Source organism: Accipiter gentilis, chromosome 28, assembly GCF_929443795.1.
Source record: "Accipiter gentilis chromosome 28, bAccGen1.1, whole genome shotgun sequence".
NCBI lineage: Eukaryota > Metazoa > Chordata > Aves > Accipitriformes > Accipitridae > Astur > Astur gentilis.
This window is the reverse complement of record NC_064907.1, coordinates 12,230,718-12,254,972: the sequence shown is the minus strand read 5'-3', so window position 1 is coordinate 12,254,972 and position 24,255 is coordinate 12,230,718. Positions and strand designations below refer to the sequence as shown.

Sequence of the window (24,255 nt, the reverse complement as noted above, 5' to 3'; positions counted from 1 at the left end):
ATGCTACTGAGCAACAACTGAAACCATCAGTGTGTTATCAACATTCTTTTCATACTGAATCCAAACCAGAACGCTATACCAGCTACTAGAAAGAAAATTAACTCTATCCCAGCTGAAACCGAGACAGTAGGTTAGAGGCAAAGTACTGTAAACTTTTTTGTTTGTTTTAAAGATCTTCCTGAATATTTTCAGGATAGACTCCTATGCTGTGTTATGAGTTGGACCATGAAGAGCCCAACTGTTTAGCAGACCTCTAAGCACACTGCATCATTATGCAACTACTTCTGGCCTCATTTGGTGCTGGGGCAGTTTAGCCAGTCCCAGGACCAGCTAATACACGGAGCTATTTTCAGCAAGTTGCTGTTGCTTTCACCTTCTCATGCGACTTAATTTACTTCTGAGTCTTTCACTTGGGCGGTTTTTCAGGTGGTGCATAATAATGTCTCTGCCCTGGGAGGATGTCAGTAACCCTGTGGTGCTCCCTTGGCAGAAAGGCTTTCTGCCCTTCTGACCAGACTTTCCCCCTCCTGCCATCAGTTGTCATTACCTGATAGCCGCTTGCCTTCCCAGATACAGTTACATCTCACTGATGGGGGTGTAAGCATGTGTGTTTGTGTGTGCGTGTCTGATCTGTGTAAGATTCTTGCTCCTGTGCTGTGTGAGAGGGTAAAGCTTCTGGGCTCCTTCCTCTGCACTGTTCCCTGCTTTGAATAGCAATCTTTCTTCTTTTTCCCCTTCTTAAAAATCTCTCTCTCTTTCACACCCACACCATACTATCTGTCCACATGGTATTGCTGTAAAATATCAAAAGTCCAGGGAAAGCATGATATTAAAAAGGAATGTAAGTAAGTAAAATAGGTAAGTGAGAGAAGAGAGCTTTTGCCCCTTTGTTTCCCTCTTATAAATATGCATGATGAAATGAGTGCCTTGAGCTGTCAGATGCATAGAGAAAAACAGGTAACTTGTGTAGTGGCCACCACAGCTAGGGCTTCATTACCAAGTAATAGCAGTAAAAAAGGGAGAGCTCTCATTTACCTCGCTAGTTCAGTTATTCTAGCTTTGCAGGTGTGCAGCAATTGAAAAATAGCAATTGCATATGAAATACACCAGGTGAAGAAGTGCTGCACAGCCCCAGAAACCGCTCTCCCTGTTGTTCAGTTCTGTCCCAGTCATAAACTCTGGGCATGGGAGCCTTCGAGCCTTCTGACAGCTTCAGTTATCCCCCAGGCCTGTTCATGTTGACTTAATTTCAGTCTGTGATAAATCATCTTCCATGATATGAGGATGATGCACAGGTCACTTTGAGTATTTGGCTTACTGCCTTCACTTAGGGTGCTTTCATGCTGCTATGATTTTATTTTTTTTTTAAAGCTTAATATAGAATTTTAAAACTGTTCTCTGTGGTAGGAAACGTGTCTCTCTGTATGCTACATGAGGTGAGCCAAAATACAATTATGGGGTTCTTAAAATATAGCCAATGCCACTGCTGCTACTATAGCTGGGTATAATGAAGGTGGTATGGTGCCCTGTTTTTTAAATTGTGGTTCTTTTGTTTAATGATCCATTGATCCATTTTATTCTGTATGCTATAGCTTCACAAAACCTGCAGCAGCAGGCTTGTGGCAGAGGAGCAGAGCCAGAGAGGATGTTCTCCAGCACCTGGGGAGGACTCTGCCCTGGAAATTGCCCAGACCTCCTGCCCTCGGAGCAACTGGACACACAACCAGCTTCCTCTGCCACAAGGGGCTTTTTGAGGGGAAACTCCAAATTACGTGTCAAGTGTCAAAACCCAACCCGAGCTTTGATAATAGGATCGTCTCATTTTCAGCTAGTCCTATGGCTGGGTTTGTGTTTTGAGGTGGCCATCATCTCGCTGAGAAGTTGGCTGCAGGCTTTTGTGAGAGGCCAAGACAAGTCATAGGTGAAGGAAGGTCTGCCTCTTCCTTTGTGGTCTGACTGATTAGGAGGCTCAGCTTTCCTTTTGTAGATAGATAGGTGTTTTCCTCTCCATTTTGTCTACCTAGGATTAATTTCATTCCTTTGTTCTCTGCCTAGGATTGAAGGGTAGACTCCTTGGGCAAGTGGCTTTGTTTCTTTTTTTTTCCTCACTTGTGGGAGCAACTCTCGAAGAAACTGTGTACTGAAAGCCTGACATGCCATACAATGTCAGTGCTTCAGCACATGAAGTGAATTTGCTTCCTGCAAAGGTGCAAACAAAAGTCATCAGACAAGAGCTGCTGGAGTTTGAAATTGTGGCAGAGGACTTCTTCATTGAGTTGCCTGTGTCCAAGCAGAGTCCTTTGTTCTGTGGTTCAGCAGTTTGTAGTGACTCTGATCCCATGGGGGCCAGTGGGGATCCCAGTTGTAGGGAGGAAAAAGGGCTTCTGCAAAGTCTGCTCCCACACCATAGGCACTGGCCTTCCTTGGGAAGAACAGGAGGAGTTGGAAACATGGCAGGGAAAGGAGAGAACAAGTCTTCCAACTTGGAGGATGGAGTCACTGCTAGCAACCTGAAGTATTTTGGAGCAATCTTGGAGGCAGTTTTTTGTCCTTCCAAGCAGCATTATAGAAGGAAAAAGTCCCAGCAGAAAGATGAGTACCAGCCGCTTGAGTGCCCTCACACGTGCAGTGTAATGAGGAATCTGGTTTTCCTTGCTGAGCATCTGGTTCCCCTTGCTTGTTTGAACAGCATTCAGTGGGATGTAGCAGCCTATAAATTCCAGGCCACATATGTGCCGATCCCTCTGGGTATGCATATGATGAGATTTATTTCTCTTTAGGGAAAAAATGACCAGCTGTCCTAATCAATGTATGATACTGAATTCATTTGTATATAATAAAGAGAAACAGCTAACAATATCCAGGGACAGACCCTTTCAGTCAGTGAAGTACAATGGATGTTATTCTTAAGAGAATAATTGCAGCTGCTGTAGGCAAGCTCTAGTTTTTGTGCACTCCAGACAGAGGCAGCAGAAGAACGGGGATCTCTTGACACATTGGGAAATCTGGGGAAAGTGTTTGGATGTGATGAACTGCTGCTGCAGATAGCTGTTTGTGCCTTTGTTTTCAGTCTGATGCTCCTGTTTCAGGTAGCAGCTGGAGCAACAACTGCTGCAACTGCTCTGCGGCAGCAGCCGAGTGAAGAGTGGTGGGAAATACAGCACCATGCGAATGGTTGGTTGAAACAGACGGTCGGTTTGGCTGTCTGAATGGTGTGTTACAGGACCAGAAGATTTCTCAATACAGGGGAATGCAAATTCAGCTTGGAATCATCATTAAAGATGCCAGCGGCATCTTCAAGTGACTGTGAGCTGGTTGTTTCTGTTGGAGTGATTTTATCTAAAAAGAACCAGCTACCATACTACGCAGACTGAGGTGCTGACTCTGCCCTCCTATTGCAGGCATTAAAAAAAAAAAATCTTATTAAAAATTATTAAAAAAATTGTGAAGTGTCATCTAACGCCCTGATTTTTCTGCAAGCCTCCCATAATTGGTGCTAGTGTCTGGCAGCACTGTAGCAAATAAGGGTAATCTCAGTTTAGAGTTCTTGTGAGCTGTGTAAGAGCTTCTGGGCAGGATGAAGTGTTGTTATAGTCCACTTTGTATAGGCTTAACTCTTTGAGAGCTGACAAAGAAAAGTGCAGTCACCCAGCAACCCATGAGTCAATAGGAAACCTTATTGGTAAGCTGAGATACTGGGAAAGTATAATTTCCAGTTCTGTCTCTTGATAAATTCTGACTGGAGGAGCACATGTATTGAAGCAATTCTTGACGTAAAGCAACAATGAAGAAATACTGCTCTGCAGATGATAGCTAGAAGAAGAGCAAATTGCTGGAGCAAAATCAGCTCTCTTGTGGTTCAGAGCTAGGTGCATAATTTTGGGTTCTCATACATGTTCCTTGGAGAACTCTGTAGATTAAAATGTGCAGAAGGTCCAATGCTCCTGTACCTTAAAGTACATCTCTTGATTAATTTTTGTCTTCGATTAATTTTTGACGTTAGAAGCTTTCCAAGGTGACACTGCATTTTACTTCTAATTCAGGTGACTAGTCCTTGCATGTGACACAAATTTCATTTTCAGTATGAATCAAACACAACTTTTTTCTCCTTCTATTTACTGTCAAAGTCCATGCCTCAAGAGTACTGATAGGTTTAGATAGAGAAATTGGATTTTCACCACATCAATTCAGCAGAAATTTTGTGGTTTTTATCATTGTTTAATCAGCTCTGTTGTCTTTCATTTTTCTGTGGGCTGCATTATCTAAGGAAAAATCAGAGTTTGTTTGGAAAACCCTGACTTACGTTTAAAGGATGATTTTGCTTCCCAACATGGAGTTATGCTACTGTGGAAAATCTCATTGTTTAAAATCCCATGGATCATTGCACGAAGATGAAAAGGAACTTATGTGCTTGACTGAAAAATTGCTTTCCTGATGTGGTAATACCCAGATATGTAGCCCAGCCAGCCTTATGAACAGATCACACAGAATGAAAATCTTGTTTTCCAGTGTCTTCCTTGATTAGGTAGAATCAGACTTTATGGTGGAGAGTTCAAAAAGAAAACAAGGTGCTGTTTCACCTTAGTGCATTTAATGCAATCTAGCTCTGAGTGCTCTTAATTGAGCAGAAGTGTAGGACAAGCAATGCACTTGTAGGTCTTGTCCTGGTAAAAAACTGCACATGGTATCTGTAATAATTAATCTGTTGATTTTACTCAAGAAAACTTTGGGTACAGGTATGTTTTCATATTTTTTCTTTTAGACCTAGTTGTACATATATAGCTTAAAGTTGCCTCTTGTTGAGTATAGTTTTGTTCAAAAGTGCTTTTTTTCTGATTTGTCTTCAAAGATTTTTGGGATATGCACATCAAGGGAACTGTAAAGGTACAAGAAAGTTATTGATTGTTTGATTTGATTTTGTATTGTGGATTTCTTTTTTAAAGGCCCAGTCAAGTCCCTAGACTTAAGATTTTTGGTGGATTTTTTTTGTTGTTTTTTTGCCTTGATGTAGACTGTAGCAGATGTTTCCACTGAATGTTCCCTGAGTAGCACTTGTGATTTCTTTTGCAAAGGACTGGACAAAGGCTTTTTTGGAAGGTCAGCTTCTGTTTGCTGTTAAAAGCAAGATTACAAGTGTAGGGCTTGGTTTATATATTTTCATCTTCTAAGGGGGTACAGCTTCTTGGGACTTCAGAATCAGAGAAGGAATCGTGTTAGAAGACTTAAAGTTGGAAAAGTCATGTTCTCTGCAGGCTGTGACCATTAGAATGAGGTTATCCTTTGCAGGCACTCTCATTACTCTGGGCCAAATTCAGACATAGTGTGAACTGTTTAAATTTGCTGATAGTCAAGAAAATACTCTTTAATAATCATTTTATCTAGGAGGGAATACATATTCATGTGAGTTGAGGGTTCAGCCCATTGTGCTTTCTCATATGCATATAATCTGAGTGTAGGCTTCTCTGCCGTTGCTCTTGAATTAGAAATTCAAATATGGGTAATTTTAAATTGTTCTGACTTGTGCTTAGTTTTAAAGAAATGAAAGTGCTTTTTGCTTAAGTGCTGTATTGTGGTGTGGCAATAGGGAGTGAAATAACAGGATCTAGACCGGTCTTTTTGGTAACAGTAATGTAAGGAAGAATATTTGCTGTTAAAGGGCATCCTTTTCTCTTTCGGTCTCTTCAGGCAGAGATCAGACATGGCTGTTTAGTTTCTTTATGAAAATAAGAATTTCCAGTACAGGATTGATTTATTTATTTTAAACTGGTACCATGTGTGCAGTATGTTCTATTGTGCGGTTACAGAAACTGCATTCTGACTACATTTTTTTTGTCAGTGTATATATATATTGTCATTAATACAGGAACTGTTTCTGTTTAAGCGGTATGTATATTTATATATCTTGAATGTAGAGAACAGCCTGACTTGCCTTTTGCCCATTCTCATTCTTAGAATTTTTTCTTAGGAAGCAAAACAAATACACAATAGCCTGGTATGCAAAGGGAAGTATACTAGCAAAGTGGAAGGAAAGACATTCAGAAACATGCCTTCCTTTAGTAGAAAGCCATTCTTCCCAGTATTGTGCTAGTCAGTCTTCCTCTGAACAAAGCTACTTCCATAGTATCTGTAATTCCTGCGTGTAAATTGTAACTTCTCAGAATATTCTTTAAAAGGCTTTTTAAACATTATCTGTTTATATCATGACATTTAATGTCCTCTGTGGTCATGTGGGAAGCCTGGGATAGAGTGAGGAATGTGTGAAGCAGACCACTCGATTCCCAGTCTTCCTTCTGTCCCCTATTGTGTTAAATTGGCTTTCTTTATTTTGCCAGCACACCATTCCCGATTATGAACATCGTCGTCTCGGCAGGTTCCAACTGTGTTATTACAATTCAACATACTCAGTATCTGTTTTTCTTTAAAGTCACTAAAATGAGATATTTAAAAGGCACTGGATTGCTTGAAGTATTTGGATCTTAAAATTTTTCCCTTAGTCTGTTACGACATGCCAAGTCAGCCTCAGCTACTGAATATGCGGCATTTCCGCGGCATTCCCACATCCTCCTGCAGTTCTCCAGCTGAAGTCCATGTTTTGCCAAAGTATTACTTTGTTCATCATGCAGACAGGGTAAATCCTCAGCTCCTGCTTTCCTGTTCTAGTACACAATGAGGCCCTAGGATGTAGCAAGTCTACATTCCTTTTCTTATTTCCTTGTTATGGAATCTAATGTGTGTAAATCCATTGCAAGCTATTTAAATGATAGGCCTACGTGGCCATCTGTGTGAATGAAGAAATTACACATGATGTATAGATTGCTGTCAGTTCTTCAAGTGTTCAAAACCTTTCTTTTCCTGCATTCAGTCAGTTAAATTTGAGTTAATTGAATTCCTGTCTTATTCTAGTTCTTCCATCAGCTGGGTCAAGAACTTTGCTTTCTCTGTGATGGAGTTAGCTTATACTGAATTTGAGAAGTAACTTCTAAATGGTCCCTATAATAGATTGCAGAGACTGTGAGGACAAGCAGTCAAATTCTTGATTAGCTGTTCTGCCAGAGAAGAATAGCAATGAGTCAAAACTATGGACGTCTTCCCAGGTAAGAATTCAGTGTTATTCCAAGGAGGTCTTTTAAAAGTCATTTTTCCTGGTAGTAATAAGTAAAGCAACTTTTAAGCAGACAGAATACCCCTCTTAAAATGAAATATGATGCTCCAGGGATGGTGGTAAAAGAAAATACTCTTTCTGGTTCAAGTCACATGTAACAGATCATGGCTGTTAAAGCCCTTTGTTAGTAGAATGAATCGGTATTGACTGCCTGGTTTCTCTTGCGGGTCATTAGCTTGTCAGTTAATTGGAAAGCTTGTGACGGTGTTTTGTGGTAGAAGAAAACAACCCAGGAATAAACTTAGTTCAAAGCTGTTCGTAGTCGGTAACTATGGCTGGTTTGTACATGGTTTTGATTGCTGCATGTGAATTGTATGATGGGCTAATCTCTAAAAGGGATAAGGGATTCCTATGGTATCCCTCTGAAGGCTAACAAGGATTCAAAACAGGGTACTACTGTGAAATTCATACCATAAATAATACAAATACACTTGTAAGAGTCTGCAGGAATGCTGCAACTGTAACAAAAGGATTCTTTAGATTCAAGTCTGTGGTTAATGCGGCTATCACTAGCTTGAGTCAAAATGATGATTTACTAATGATATTCTTTATTGATATGTGTCAGATTAATATAAGATTCTCTTAAAACTATAGTTCTGCTGTCATTGAAATGGCAGTGTGTGATTCCTTATTTATTTTTCAGTGACTTGATAGATAGTCATGAAAAAAGAAATCTGGGTATAAAGAGAGGGTGTTTTTTTCCCACTCAGCACCTGGACCTGAAAGTCCACATGGGCTTCTGCATCCTTGTTAGCAATACGGAGTCTACAATTCGGTCTTAGTTTGTAATGCTGGTTTGCATGTATGGTTTAAAAAGAAATTAAAAATTGATCTCTGTTAGCTGTGTGAGTTCTGCAGAGGAGTGAAACATGAACCTGGGGGGGCTTTCTGCGAGGAAAGTAAACAGATAAGAGGAAAGGCACACGGAACAGATTTGTTAAATAGAGGTGCCATCTTTATACTGTTGTTCTTCTGGCTATAACTGCACTTTACATTTTTATTATGGCCTGGGTCTTAAGAGTTGAATTTTATAAGGCAGTTTCAGAACAATTGGGTCAGTCACCCATTATTCATTCAATTACACACCGCAGCCTTGCTGCTCCCTGTTGACATCTGTACACAAAGCCCAGCTCCTTTTTACATAACCTGACCAGCTCGGATGCTGATTGTGGGAGATGCTGAAAGTCACTGGGAGATCCAAAGCCTGAGAAAAGAAATGACTAAATAGTTCATTCCCTCTGGTATGCCCACAGGCAGACAGAGAGCTGATAATGGCATCATTACATGTGTGATATTTTGTGTTTTGCCCATATATCACTGTAGAAAAGGGAGAAATTGGAGACTGCTATGTGGTAAATGTTGTTAAACCACTTCTACGTAGCTAGCCAGCTGCATTTCTGTTTGTTGCCTTACAGAGGTGTTGACTTACACTGTCATGAGCTATTTCTGAGAGGACTGCCTCATCTGGAGCTGGAGGGACCCCTGTGTCATGTGGTGGTAATGAGGTGACTGGCTTTGCTGGGCTGTAGATTGAAAAGGTGTGCGCTCCCTGAAGCAGGGCGTTAGGGAAAGCTATGCAAATAGTTGTCCCATTAACACGATTAAATGATACGCTGGACAGCTGAATTCTGCCTCTGAGACTGTCTCACTCCTGTGTGCAGCTGGGCGAGATGGTCCAGCCAGCCTTTCTGTAGGTGGTCAGTAACTGAGTGCAAGTCCAATTTTGTCCTGTGCTTTGGGGTCGGATTTACGTAAATGTGGACTTTTGAAACAGAACTCAGGAAGTGCTGTGCTTCGAAAATAAGAAGGAGCAAGTTCTCAAAAGAAAACTGAAATGCGTAGAGGTAGGCAGCAGGGACTGTGTGTGTGTCGAAATGGGCACTCAGTCTTAACATGCTTTCTGAAAAACAGTGACTTGTGTTTCTGCCACCTGTAAAATGAATACAATGCTGCCTTACCGTGTGAGATTATCATTGAAATAAATCCAGTGATGTTTCTAAAATGTTTGGATGCTTCAGTGCTGAATGCTAAAGAAAAGCTCAAAAATAAATTAATAGCTCTTTATTTGGGAAGAATATTAGCAGTAGGTCATGAAAGAAGTACAATTTTTATAACGCAGCTAAAAGGAAGAATTGAAATGCTGCTTGTGGGGAGTGCTGACTGTCACGTACACTGAATTGAGGTGTCTGACGGAAAAGAAAATAGCGTGTGATAAAGTAGTTGAACACTGTATAGAAGTGTATGCCTGCTAAGTAGGAGGGAGGGAAGTATTAAAGTTGCAAAAATAATCTCTGTGTGAACTCCTAATGTTTGATTTGACTTGGATTTTTGAACTTTATGTTAAAAATGTAACTTGTGAATTTATTTACAAGCACCAAAGGCACAGGTTTATGTTATGTTCAGTAATATCAAAGTAGTAACCCTACCTGGTTTTATACATGGAAGGAAACCTTGAATTTGTTCATGTAAGCATGGACAATGCCTCAATCTCAACCCACTGTTGAATCAATTTGGTACAAATATTTTGTAGGTTTTTATTAAACTAAACAAACTGAATAGTGATATTTCATATAAAATTACCATGAGAACAAGAGACTGCAGGTGAGCTTTTCCTGGCAGAGTTGGAAACTGGGTTGTAAGAGGATAGTTAACTGCAAACTCTTTGTGTCAGAAATGCCTTTGTGTTAGGTGTTTGGATGGTAGCCTAGCAAAGCACCAGTCCTGGATGCTGCTGGGAACTTCTAAGATAATATGGTTACACAAATAATCATAATTGTGTTTCAGATGGTAAGTAAAATGTGTGTAAACTCATTAATTAAGAACTGTAAAGCTAGCATACGAACTGTTTTGCAAACAAACTGGATTAAGTGGGTAGAAATTGGGTGGAAAAAATGTTGGTTAGTCACTAGCGACACTGAAACCAAATATACAGATTTTTATCGTGGTTTGGGCTCTTTTGTGTTAGTATGAGTCATTTTAAAGCCTATGTGCTTCCATATGAAAATGTGTCTTGTGTAGCAGACCGTGATAAGCAGAGAAGGTCAACTTTATTTTATTTTATTTTAATCCCTTCTAGCCTTCAGGAAAAAGAACAATCATTCAGCATGTCCATTAAAGAAACTACTGCCAAAGTAAGTACACGTCAGTTTTCAGTTCTTGAGAATATTTAGAGAAGCAGTAATAGCTTGCATCTTAATAAATTGTCTGTATTTTAGGATGTTGGTTTTGTGGTGTTTCTTCAGAACAGATTTTGCATGTAAATATTTTTTAACCATACACTCCAAAAAAACCCCCCCTAACTTACATTTGGACAGGCCACAGAGATTATGCTTAAGGAAGCAGATGGAGTAATCTATTGTTTCTTGGTTTATGTTTACTAGTGATAAGTCTTCTCCTGGTCTCCATTTAGGAAGACTCTAGCTTCCTGAGATGAAAGTGAACTCTGGTCACAGATGAATGTTTCCACTCTTAATATAGAGCCTCTTACTTTCCTAGCTGACTGGTTTTGTTGGTGTGAAGGAAGGGCATAAACGAAGTACTTCTTTTCTCTGTCCTTTCACTAATGATAAACTAGCAATCTAATTCTTATCCCCCTTGAAAAATGCAAAGAGAAGTGATGTGGCATATTTAGCATATCTTTTGTTTCTAACCAGAGATGTTAATACTTTTCCTTTAATTTTATAATTTCTTATGGCCTCCTTCCAAGAAAGAGAATACTAAAGTTTTCTTTTTATTTCAGAATGGCTCACTGAGCCACAGAGAATCTTTGCTCTAGAAGAAAAGGTCCACTTATTGCAGCCAATTCATATAGGTTTATATAGAACAGGGAGTGGAAAATATTTCTGGGTTTTGATCAGTAATGAATTTTTACTCTGAAATAAGTTTATTTTTTCATGTTCTTTCTCTAATATCACTCAGCAAAATTAGTGAAAACTTTATCCTTTGTAATCTATTCTTCCTAGTTATCTTGACCAACAGTTTTAGCATGCACTGTTAAAAAGACCATTTAAAGACTGCATCTCAATACCCCTTCCTCCTTCCCCCCTGCTTTATTTTTGATCTCATTCTAATCTATTCCTTGCTTGCTTATGCACACATCTTGGGAAAAATTAGTATAGACCATTATAACATGATGCTGCCCCCTGTATTTTTTAAATGATTATGAATAAAGTATCAAGGAAAAGATTGTAACTGACCTACAGCTCAGCTACTAAAGTGAATGAGACATTCGGTACCTCAGAGTGATGTGTTGTTTCAAGCTATCTGCAAGCCAAAAATGTAAGTTACAGATTTTTGCGTTCTCCCCTGAAAATCTGTGCCTTCTGAAGTTTCATTTTATAACCATATTATCTAGAGAATTTTTCAATAAGAGCAGAAACATTGGGTAACAATTGAGAAGTCTGTGAGGTAGAAATCCACAGTCTGTTTATTTCTTTAAAAATTCAATAGATAAAATATTATTTTAATTTCATTCTGTTTATATGTGATGGCTTTTATTTATTAGAGAAGATAAATAAGAAGCACGTAATGAGACTCCTCCAAATCATTTATTATTTTATTTATTCAGATCGACTCATCCTATTATTTTCTCCTCAAACTGAATAGAGCTGGTCTTTTAAACCTTTTCATTATGGGGAAAACACTACTTTGTCAAAGGTCTTTTCTTTCCCCCTGTGCCTCTAGTATTTATATGGCCTTTTCTGTCTCATCTGTGTTGTTTTCAGCTGAGGCTGCAAAAGCTAAGATTAGCCCCTTAATGAAGGGAACAATCTCCCTTATCCACCACCTTCCTTCAGAAATTAATATCTGCTTTTGCTAATGGCAAGATTGTGCTGTATGGGAGATCCAGATGCGCTGTCCTTTTCTTTAGGCAGTGTAAAGAGAATTTCTCTATCCTTTCCAAGGTGCTGCTGTAAAGAAATGTGAAGCTTACTCAAAACTTTTTTTTTTTTTAGATGGTTGGAGGAAGAGTAAATTTCAGTGTTTTAGTCAGTGTCCTTGTGCCTGTTTCTGCTGCTTTAGATTAACATCATACGCTGACAAGATGGAAGAGGATGACAATGGGCAAATTTGTTTTTGATGTTTTGCTGCTTTTCATCTTGATTCCACTCTTTGCTAACCAGCATCCTACTGGTTTCAGATAGACTGCTTTTTTGAGTAGTGTTTATGTGTCTGAACACAGATTTGTAAGGTATATTCCTAAGCAAGAGTCATTTTATATTTTTTGAAAGTCTGCTTTAAAAACCCCCACAAACCACTGAAGAGGATTTTTAAATAGATACAGTAATATTTGGCTGTAAAGAACTTTGCTGAAACTGAGAGGGAGGTGGTTTTTTGGTTGTGGTTTTTTTTTTTTTTTTTTTTTTTTTTTTTTTTTAGACTCCTTGGTCTGTGGGCTGCAGCAGAGCTGGTCCCTGCAAATAGGGAAAGGGCATTGCTGGGGCCACAGGTGCTTGCCATCAGACTGGTTAGGGGAGGATGGCATGTTCCCCAGGAGCAAAGAAGGATGCAGGCTTTGTGAATGTTCATAATCTTTGTCAGCTAAGAAATAACCTTTCCTCAGTGGCTGAATAAGCTACTGTAATGAGTAATGGTAGCTGTTGTTAAGATAAAATAATTAGGAAAAATGAAAAGAATTGGAGCTTGCAGGGTAGAACTGATGTAATGTAGAAGCAGTGCTATTAGTTTAGAGGATGTTATATTATTTTGCCTCTCCCAGTTGCTCATTTGGTTCTGTCGCGCTATGCCATATGATAGCTCTGAAGATTAATGTTGTTCATTTATCTATAGAATACATGTGACATAGATACAAGCAGAAGCTTGGTAATGTACTTACCAGTACGTTCCAGAATAATCGTCTTTGTGAGTTAGAGAAACTGCCTTTCGGCCTCTGGTCCCTGCATTTGGTCCATTAATAAAGACTGCCAGCGAGCTTCGTTCTGATAGTAGTGCTTACAAAGTGGACAGTGTTCACTAGAAACTGATTAAACCTCCCAGCTTATTTTGCATAATTGCCAAACAGCTGTCTGCTGGTAATGACTTTAAGTTACTACCAGCATGGGATATATTCGTGCAGTTTTCCTGGAGCTGAAAGATTCCCCATCTAATTGCAATTCACTGAGCCATTCAGTACCCCTAAAGAGAGAGTGCTGCTTAGAAAGAAGTCATTAAAAACTTTCAGATTTACTTTGGAGATGTGAGACAGAAATGGCCTTTGGGTTCTTTGGGCACGTTTATTCACCTCTGACAGGTTTGGGTTTTTTAAAACATTTTAAGTGAATTAGTAGGCAAGTCACTTAGAAGGGGGTATTGAAACAAAGTGAAATATCTGGGAATTGAAAAAATATAATAGGTGCAGAAGTGATGAGATATATGTGTTTTTAAATTAAAAGGAAGACTCTGAAGTCTTTAGATAGTAACAGTTACTGCTTGGAGGATAGTTCTTTTGACTCAAGAAAAAATATGACCCATTTATGGTTAACAGATGCTCTCAGCTAAAGCAAGATGCTATTATCCATTTAAAAGGATTTACAGTTAGTGTCATATCTGAATTATTATACTTTAACTGTACAAACAGATAAGTTGTTAGAGCTCTAAGTCTTTTGCTTTTAAAAAGTGAAGTGATAGCTGTGCTTCTGTTAATAAGCATGGTATATACACTTGGTTTTTTTTTGGGGGGGCGGGGGGGGGGGAGTGGAAGTCAAGGAGGGCAGGGAAACTCCTCTGGAAATTTCATTTCACATCTCATCTCTTCACGACTGGCCTGTGCCTCTCTTGACTATTGCTTTATCCTTGATTCCAATGAATGTAATGTTTTCTCAAGTGTCAATTGCAATTTTAAGCAAGTGTTTGGTGTCTGCCTTCAGAACAAGACACTTGCCTTAGCTCAACGAGGGATATTTCTGTTTGTTCATTTTGCTTTTCTTCACAAATGATGCGATATGGAGTAAGAACCAATATTTTTGAATATGTGGGAATTGTATGAATTGTGTACGCTGCATAAGGTCCTTCTGAGGTGGTAATATACCCTTAAATACAGAAACAATTGAACTTTCTTTTTTTTCCTGTCTCTCTCCTTGTTTTTAATACTAGTCCTGGTTCATTGCTGAAGGAACTTCCAGTTAAAAAGATAAAAACAGAGAGAGAGGAAAAGTCGGAAACCTGAACCCCAGTCAGCTGTGTCTTCTGATTGTGAAACAAAGTGCAGTACTGAGCTGGTATAGCCTCATTTGTTATCTGTGCAGGGAATGAATGATGGCTGCTTTGCTTTTTTTTTAGTTATGATTTGCGGCACAGTATATTTGGTATAAAAATTGCTGTACATACTGTGTTATGACATCTTCAACTCCAAACTTATTGGCTTATTTACGTTCCACTCCAGGCATCACTGTTAATGCTGAAATTGTACAGAATTCATAAGATGACCTATGTGCAGCCTCAGTATCTAGTAGTGAAACTTGTCCTCTTTCATGCAGGTAGCTAATGCTAATACCAATACCAGTCCCTATTTTTATAGTAGAATGTGCAGCAAAGCCTGGAAATTTTGATTCACATTGGGTGTTTCTGTAAAGACATCACTTTTTATTAAGCCTCTTCACCTTGCTGTAGGATGTTATGTCATGTCTGTAAACCAAGAACCTTTGAAGCCCCATTTAAATTGCTGTATGCTTTTACATGAATGAAATGTATATCATGGCTGTCTGCCTCAATCTAGGTTTGTACGAGTCAGAAACTCTGCAGTACTTTGAGGAGGAAAGTGAGCGATATTGAGACTCAACTACCAGCTCTACTTGAAGCCAAAATGCTAGCTGTTTCAGGTGAGTTTTAAGTGATGGGAAGGACTAACATTGGTGAGTGGTGTGTTAGAGCACTTGTTGACCTTTTCATAGCTGCGACTTCTTAGGAGAAGTCATTGATGTGCACTTGTCTAGATCTCTTGAAGTCATGGCAAGTCTGGCAGAACCAGGCTGTGTCATGCCCTGTGTATGGTACTTCAGGCCCCTTTCTACGGCTGGGAACTACTGGTGAAGTGGATGCTGTGTGGTAGGCAGTATGTAAACTTGCAAAGAACATGATATTTTTCCATAGGTGAAATTGAAAAATAATTATCAATAGCTGTTCCTGGACCTTACAAGTTATATGCCTAGAGCTCTGTAGCTAAGAGCATAAATTTACAGCAAAGGTATAATAATTACAAGTGTGGCTTTAAATGACACTTTAAAATGGAATACAATAATTGGCAGCTTCTGCTGTTCAGATCATTAAACAACTAATGTTGGCAGCAAAAGAGCAATTTGGTCCTTGGAGCACTCGTGCATGTTATTTACAACCAGTAAAACATTGGAATGTGATTACAGAGTCTGATACATAACAGCTTTATGTGCCACTTACTTGGGATTACTGCACTGTTCACTCAGGAAAAAAGGCAAAGCACAGTTCTGTCTCTTAAGTTTGAAGAGGTGGGCTTTCTAATTCAGCAAATTGTTTGCTGACGTGTAAGTAGATGTCTCTTTGCTAGACACCTGCCTCAGAGAGGAAGCTGAATAGGACGGAATGTAGACTTGGGTATGAGGAGTTTTCCAGTGTTACACTGTGTAAGGGAAGGCTAGAGGGTTTTTAATATGTGTCAAGGCGACATGTTGTGGCTATCTGTTGGTGATTTACCTTGTCAATTAGATACAAGAATCTAGTACCGGCACACACAAATTGTTTTAAAATGAAACCTTGTGCAGTGTCACATGGTTTGTTTGCCAGAAGTGGGTAGTGTCAGCCTTGAGCAAAATCCTAAAGGAAATTAAGGACCAGATCTTGTGTTGGTGCTGAGCATGCTCAATTTCATTGCTTCTATAACATCTTTTTGAAATGGAAACCCTCTCTATTTCTCTGTGTCTACCTGCAAGAGGTAAGCTGAGCAATCACTCTTCTCTGCCCATGGGCTGTTTGAATGCAGGTAATTTTCTTGCTTTCAGAAACGGGGTCAAAGTTTTCCCCAGTCATTTTATGACTTTCTTGAACAAAATAGCCCATAAACTGGACGTGCAACTGCTTCATGCTGCTAGCAGGAAGCAGTTGGCCAGGAAAGATGTATCTCAGTCTGACTGTTTGAAAGAGTAAATGACAACTTGAGGATGATTTCCAAAACATTCATAACAATATTTTATACTTGTTAGCTCTTAAGAGGTTGCTTGTTTCAGGAATGAATTCAAAAGACAATTTAATGCTGATGTTCCTGTAAACTGTTTTCACAGTATTGTGACTATGATTGCCTTTCTATGCTTTTTAAGAAGTATTGGTGCTATTTCTTAGTAGTAACAAGAAGCACTATTTCTTTTTTTATGCTTACTCTGAAAAACTCTTACTTCAGGGAATTTTAATGACTGTGAATGATACAATCCTAAGTTGTTACTAAGGCAAAATTCTGGAGGGAACTGGTTGAAAATCAAGGATGAAAGGTAATTTGGTGACAGTAGATACTGTAATTTCTTTACCTCATTATAAGATATGCATACATTTAGTTGATGTGATGGCACTTGTTTATGTTAAATGCAGAGTAGTATGCAGAGGATACAGCGAAAATATAGGAATCAAAAAAATTAGCACTCTGAAGACCTGAAAGTAAAAAAAAAAAAAAAACCCTCTGAAAAAAAAGGAAATATTTTAGTCTTATAGCATGAAGTAATAAAATTGGAAAAGCAGGGATGCAGAATGAATTGCAGCTACCAGAGAAGCAAGTCAGGAAGAAAGGATTTGGTAAATGCAGAAGAGGAAAGAGGAAGAAAGAGATAAAAATAGCTGCTTTTTTTTTTTTTTCTTAACGAGGCAAAACCAGTGAGCAGTGGCTAGTATAGAGAAGGCTGAATTATTCAGTTTCTGTATATTCCTGTGTTAGGCATAAATGAATGACACCTCTTAAATAAGGCATAGTTAAGAACTAGGTCTTGACCTTTTAAACACTGGTTAAGATTTAAGCAAGATACTGTATGTACATATCCTCTGAACTGTCAGGCAGCTAACAGAATGTTAGTGAACATCTTGGATATATTAAATTGTTAGAAGTTGGGAGAATCGTCAATTGGGTAATATGCAATTATTTAAGGACAGCCTTGGAATAACATGAAATTCAGAGGGAATTAATAGTCTATATATAAATATGCAGTAATAATAAAGTTTGGTGGTCATAGTTAGGGGTTTTCACTTAGTCTGGAAGCATCAGGCAGGGATAAATGTCTGTTATTTCTGCTTTTTTACTGTAGCAGTTTGATCATTCATTCAAACAATTTCCTCAAACAACAGTACTAATGGATACTGAGAATAACTGTTTTTCTCTAAACAGATGTTGCATCATTTTCATTTAACATAGCATTTTCCTTGAGGAAGCAGAGTTAAGTGATTTGGGAACAGTGTCAAGGCAAAACTGTAACTGAATGCAGTTGTACACATCTGGATTCATGTATCCCAAAAGTTAAGTTAGGTGAGCTTAAGAATATATTTACTAAGGGATACATTACTTTTCAGAGCTTTACATGTGATGACTTAATGATGTGTTGACTTTGAAAGCATGATATATACCTCAGTCTTTAATGACTACCTTGATAGCTTCAGACAACATTGATCTTCCATGTGAACTGTACTTTCTATTCCAAACACATTGATTTACAGTATTGGTGTATTTACACCAGAAAATGTAAGAATGTAGCTGATTTTGTTTTGAGGGGAAAATACCACAATAAATGCAATGTCAGCATAACAATTCTATTAGTTCTGTTGGTACAATACCTTGGATTTTAAGACTGTATAATAAATGATACTGTAAAGAGACGATGCTACATATGTAAATGTCTCTCCTCCCTATTATTTTGTCCTTGGAAGAAGTGTAAAATTAAACTTGGAGGAGAAAAAAGAGTTTTGTGAATCTTTAGATTATTGAAGGCCATAGAATAAATACAGTAGATTTAGTTAAAGCCCATACTTAAATGTTCAAGAAGTATTTCTGTCAACAGTTACAATTCAGATCCTTTATATCAACAGCTCCCTTATTTCTGATTGGCATTTGCCTGTTGTGATAAATAACTTGCAGTTAATACTCCTGAGATGCTAGTTCAGAATTTTTCTCCAGACTTAATTAGTAGAATCTTATTATATTGTTCATGGTTTTTAAGTCAGTAGCTTTAGCTAATTACAGCTAACAAGTACTCCTGACTGCATGAGATGTTACTGTTGACATACACATTTGTAAATACTTACCAATGAAATTTTTTGGTTTAGCATCTGGTAGGGTTTTTTTTGTTGTTTATTAAAACAAAACACCTTAATGTCAGTGCTTAGAAACCTGCATGTGATTATTGTTAACAGTTGCTTCTTATAGTAGCTCTTAACATTCTTAGGAAAATTTTGCCATCGGTTATGGGAACACCGTTGCAATACATGATACTCTGTTGTTTCTGTTAGCATTGTGTGTCTATTTAGCATGAAATTTGGGGGGGGGGGGGGGGATAATTTGCAGATGAAATAATCCTAAACCAGTGAGAAAATTCAAATAGGACGATGTGTAAGCAATTGTGAATCTAACTGTAGAAATATTATTAAAATTTATTTTACTACTTTGGCCTGTTTTGCAGGAGAGCAAATCATATGTGAGAAATGGTGTTTCTCCTTTTTCCTCTAGCAAGAAAATAATTTGGGAACAGGAGGGAGGATGTAAACCAAAATGAATTTTTGGTCATCATTTCATCTGTTTCCCATATTTGAATAAAAGAGGTTTGATATATTTTACAATGTCTTCATAGACTCTATGTGATCCCCCCTGCCCCTTGAGAATGCATAATAGCGTGGGACTAGGTAGCCGGAAAGTGGCTAGCAGGGAGCTAAGCAGGTGTGAATGAAATACTGACTTCATTATGTAGTTATCTATGAGGTGCATGTCATTAGCTTTCCTTATGTCTTTGCAAATACAAATTAGATCCAAACACAGAAATTAGAATGAGGTCACTTTTCAGTAGTTAAAAAAAAAAAATAAATTCTGATCTTAAAACTGTCTATACCAGTGAGAGATCATGTGTCATCACCCTATAATTAGCACTATCTCTATTTCATTGAATACCTGCAAGTGGGGGCAGCTTGGAAATACTGTTGTGGGATGATTTCCAGCAGTACAATGAAAAGGGCTTTTTCCTTATGTCACTGTAGAAGTGTAGTTTATAAATAGTATGGCATAAATACTAGATACCATATTTTCACAAAACTTAATGCTAGGACCGTTGCCTCTTTGCCTGCTCCTTCATGCTCATTTAGGACAAGTTCTGCATGGCTCAGAAAGCAACTGTAAGAAAAAAGCCCCCACCCTTCCAGCTTTGGTGCTGAGCATTCCTGTTGGGAATGAGTATGTTCGAGAGGGGTCTGAGCGGTCAGGCTGGAAGATGCCAGTGGAGGCCGAAGGACGTTTTCAGCCATACACCTCTGTGTTTTGGTAATGTGGATGTCCTGCTTTCATGCCTGCGCTGTATTCTGTCATTTCACGCAGATACACATGCGAGCATAAAGTTCTTGACATGATGTTGAGATTTTCACCAGACACGCTGCACACAGCTCTTAATTTGTCTTTCACTGGAAGGCAATGGCGCTCCTGGGTTTTTTTACCTTCCCTGTTTCTGAGATCCGTTGTTTTGGTAACAGCTGGAGAACTCGACTAGTCGTAGAGGCAAAAATACCAATGCCTCTTTGTGCCTTCTCATGAAGGCTTAGTTTTTTGATGAATTGGAGTCTGATAGAGGTCTGTGTCTTGTCAGGTGACATAGCTGGTTCCCCACTTTCAGATTTTTGCTTCCAGCAGCAGTCTGGGTTGATGGCTCAGAGGCATATTGAGATTAATCCTTCTTCGTGCCTGTATCGCAGTGTCTGGCTCCAGCATACAATGCTGTGTATTAGTATGTCTTCCCACAACAGTCACTGTATGCTCCATGAAGTAAAATTTGCCACCGTGTGTCGGTGCAAGTGCTGTACTTCTTGGCAAGCCTATTAACTCATTTAAAAAGTAATGCCAGTGAGCCCCCCGAAGCAACTCTCAAACAGTCACGCAGACCTTGGACAGCTATGCTATTTGTCTTTTTATCTCATTCCCAGATGAGACTGCTAGATGTTACTGGCTTTCAGTGAACTTCAAGGATAATTTGTTGTAGCTGAAATTCCAGCATGATATGTGATCAGACAGCAGAAAATCATTGCTTCTGTTGCAGCAGTCAGTCAGTCATGTAACAACTTACTCTTTTTCTCTCCTGTTACCTAAGCTGCTACCCCTGGAGTGGGAGAGAAGGTCTAGTAATCTCTTTGGCAGTTCTTTTTCTGGGGTTTTGTGCTCAAAGGAGAAATGTTAGATGGGGAGAACTATGAAGGGAAGGTGCTCTTGCCCCACAGAAAGGCTGTGCTGTGGTCTGGAGGGGACGCGAGAAAACCCCTGTGCTGTCTGTGGAAGGGCGCAGTGATGTCCCTCTTTCCACTGACTGCCCAGGGAGCCACGGTGACAAACCTCTGAACCTCAGTGCTTGCACTTTTGGTGCCTAAACCGAGGTGGCGTGAATGTTTCTCTCGCTGAGCCTTCTCTGGTTTTCTTTCCTGACCTGCTTGGTAAAAAGGGGGTTGATGTAGCCCTCAAGATCATGGAGAATAGGTCTGGGCTGTTTCCCTATTCTTAGCGTGTCCCTTCTGCTCCACTGGTAGCGGTAGTGAGTGAAGGCAAAGGCAGGAGAGAGGGGAGATGTAAAGAACCAGAGATTGAAAGGCATAAGGTGAATGGGAGCTATGAGGGAGGGGGAAGTGATTTATGTAGGGGAGCCTGCGTGCACATGTCTGTGCTATTGGGTGACTTCAGCCTTGGAGATGCCGTCAGTTGGGCATCCTTTACCGTGCTGAAAGAGAATTATATGCGACTTGCAGCAACCACTTATTGGCTAATGCATATAGTAAATTGCTGGGACTCGTGCTCCTGGGCTAGACTTGTCACCACCAGTGCCAGCACTTGAGAGCATCTGGTGGCCCGGCAGTCGCCAATATTGCCCCGTGGAACAGGTTCTGTCTCAGTATTGCTATCTTCCAAACCGCTGCCTCTTTCTTCAGGGTTCTTGTGCCTTCACTCATTGATAATATTCACTTGAACCTTTGAATTGTTATTACTGATTTAAGATTTTATTACTGATTTAAGATTTTATTATTGTTGTGGTTTTTGCCTGCCCCCCCCCCCCCCTTTTTTTTTTTTTTTTTTTTTTTTTATCCTAGGTTGCTCTGTGGTGACTGATTCAGTCCGGGTGCAAGAGGCTTTCTGTGGCAGAGAATTCCTCCTCCAAATGTACATCTGTGTAGTCTTACGCCTGCTTCTAGGTGGATTTTGTTACTTTATCTTTCAGGATCACATCAATCATTCAGTTGCGTGATGCTTGATGAAAATGTTGGCACATGTGAATGCTTAGAAACAGTGATTGTGATTCAAATATGCTGGAATTCTGTAAAACGTTTCAGGAGATGGTAGACTGTCCCTCATTTGCTATTTGTTTTTTCAGAGGTGCAAACACACTGGCAGTGCTTCCAAAATCTTACATTTCTGTCATGTTTTTAGCTTTTTCTCTTTTCTTTGTGAGCAGCTGAATGATATTTATTTTCTTCAATTTCTTTTCTGGTGTTGGAATCGGTTTGTAGTCTCATTAATGACAAGGTAGAGGATTTTCAGCATTGAATTCCAGTGCTTACGTATTATTAAAGGTAGTGTTAGTCTATAAAGAATTAGCTTTATAGATAATGATAAATAATGACCGGTCCATCATTTCCTACATTCAAGCCAATGTCCAGTATGTCTGCTTTACTGTTATGCAAAAATTGCTTCTTTGCTTTTACTGCAATGAACATAGTTTCAGTAGGGATGGGATGTACTTCTCTCCTTCAAGCATGAATAATGGAAACTATGAGTGTATGTAATTTCTGGCATAAATGTGAGAAAAAGTGGGAGTAAAAAAGTTGTAGGCCATTAACTTTGTCTTGTATTTTGAAGTGGAAATATTTAACAAAGCTTAAATAATAACACATTTGTTGGTTTTTACAAAATGGGACAGATTTCAAACCATATTTTAATCAATTTGTTGCTGGCAAATTGTATCAAAATAACGATATGTTAGTTTGAGGCTACTAAATGGGTAACAATCTGCCCGATATAGTAAAATCTGACAATGAGCTGTTATAATGGACATGAGTTTGTGGCGTGTAGCTATGTATAGAGAAAATATACTTGATGTGCAGAGCACTATTTAGCTGTAGTATATTGCCATAAAAGTATAATTTGGGGAGGAGAGGAAAATAAGGTAAAGTTAATATTTATGTTTACAGTATGTAAAGGCAATTATATAATTACTTTGTGCCTGGGGTTATCTTTTTTCTTTTTTTTCTTTTTTCGTTTTTCCAGTTTGGGTTGTTTTGCTTGATTTGGCTGGTATTTTTGACCTTCACATCAAGCTGTTGGAGCTTACCTGATGTCACTGTCTGTAGAGAGCGGGGGATGAAGGATGTATGTGAGGAGAGTGCCCCAGAGGGCAAGATTAAGGAGGAAGTTTAAACTAGGTTTTTGTTGCTGTCTTTTGAGATAACGGTAAGGTTCAGCCTCTCAAAGTTAAGTGTACATACTCATCTCCTTATGACAGTGTACTGCAAGCATGTTATTCAACCTGTTCAAAGCACTGGATACTTTGAATTAGCTGGAAAGTGAAAATAGGACTTTCCAGTGTTGTACTTGCAGAAGTATAATGAGTTCGGCCAAGTTCATGTGAAATGATTTCAGACTTTATTATAATCCTAACTTTACTTCATGTGGTTATCCCCCCCCCAATTTTATCCAAGCACTGTTGATTCCATGTATTTATTCAAGTTGAAAGAGAATAGATTTAAAGAGCAACAGACTTTCTAGCCTGGACATTTATATACAGTTTTCTGAACTTGTGGGTTTCCCCATTTGGTGTGCCACTTTGTGCCCAGTGTGTTTATATGAACATGTATGCAGTGGCTACAATTGCACATCGCTAGTAAGTGTCACTGCGAGACAGGAGGAAGGATGGGAAAAGTGGCGTTTCACTCTTCAGTCCCTCTCATAGAATCCCTGTCTTGTGTCTTGGTTTAGACCAGAAGCTCAGCTTTGGTCTTAGAGTATTAATTCTTTAGTTTTGTTGTCTCTGTACAGATTTACTGAGTGAGCAGTCCTACTAGCTTCAGTGATTTTTTTGAGTTTCCTGGGAAGAGTCAGGACTGACTTTATTTATCTAGCGTCACTCAACTAGAACTCTCCCAGCTGTATGGCTATATAAAACATTGCTCTGAGTGGTTGACAAAGTAACAGTTATTGTGTTTACTTAGGCAAAATAATTATTTTATCATCAAAAAGAGGAAATTTAACATTTTCAGGATAATATTAGTAGAATAAAATATTTTGACACGTGTCTTCGGAATGTTTCTACAGCATGCAATGTGACTTTGTCTCTTAACAAACAAAAAATCCCAGGAGGGCATGTTTTTTAACGCTGGCAGCTAGGGATTATATATTAATTTTTAAATCAACCTTCTTATGGCATTTTGAAAGCAGCTATTTTGGTTGCTGTGATTGAGGTCACTGATGGCACTTGTGGTGCACGAGTTTGTATATGCTCTTCTGAATTTTCACTGCAGACTTCCAGACGTTTCTGCTGTCAGGGGGAGCTGCGTGAGGCAGTTTTGGCTTTTGGGTATGTATATCTGATGCCATTTCCTCATAGCCTCAGTTTTGATATGAACTTCCCCTCTGGGGATTAAGATCCATTCAATATGTATAAAACTTTCATATGTAATATCATACCTTTTTCCTTGCTGTCTTGTGAAATGTAAGAGCAGGCTCCAGATTCTAATGAAGAATCTGTTGCTTTTATGTTTTATTAAGGTTCTTGTGCGTTGATGCTTGGGATGAGTTCAGGTGAAGTAAAGGTGCACAGTTTAATTTTAAGTCTTGTTGCCTTAGAAGCATCTGAATATCTGCCATTTTTCTGGTGAATTTGTCTTGCTTATCTTGCTGCTGTATTTTCCCCACTTGGAAA

The 24,255-nt window shown here is 39.0% G+C and overlaps 1 protein-coding gene across 1 annotated transcript in view; it reads left to right on the top strand.

Moving 5' to 3' along the window:
- Positions 1-24,255, top strand: part of DISC1 (DISC1 scaffold protein) — a 205,931-nt gene that overhangs the window by 75,019 nt on the left and 106,657 nt on the right. Inside the window, 2 exon segments of the mRNA XM_049831349.1 lie at positions 10,239-10,293; positions 14,877-14,979. Coding sequence (XP_049687306.1) covers positions 10,239-10,293; positions 14,877-14,979 — 158 coding nt within the window.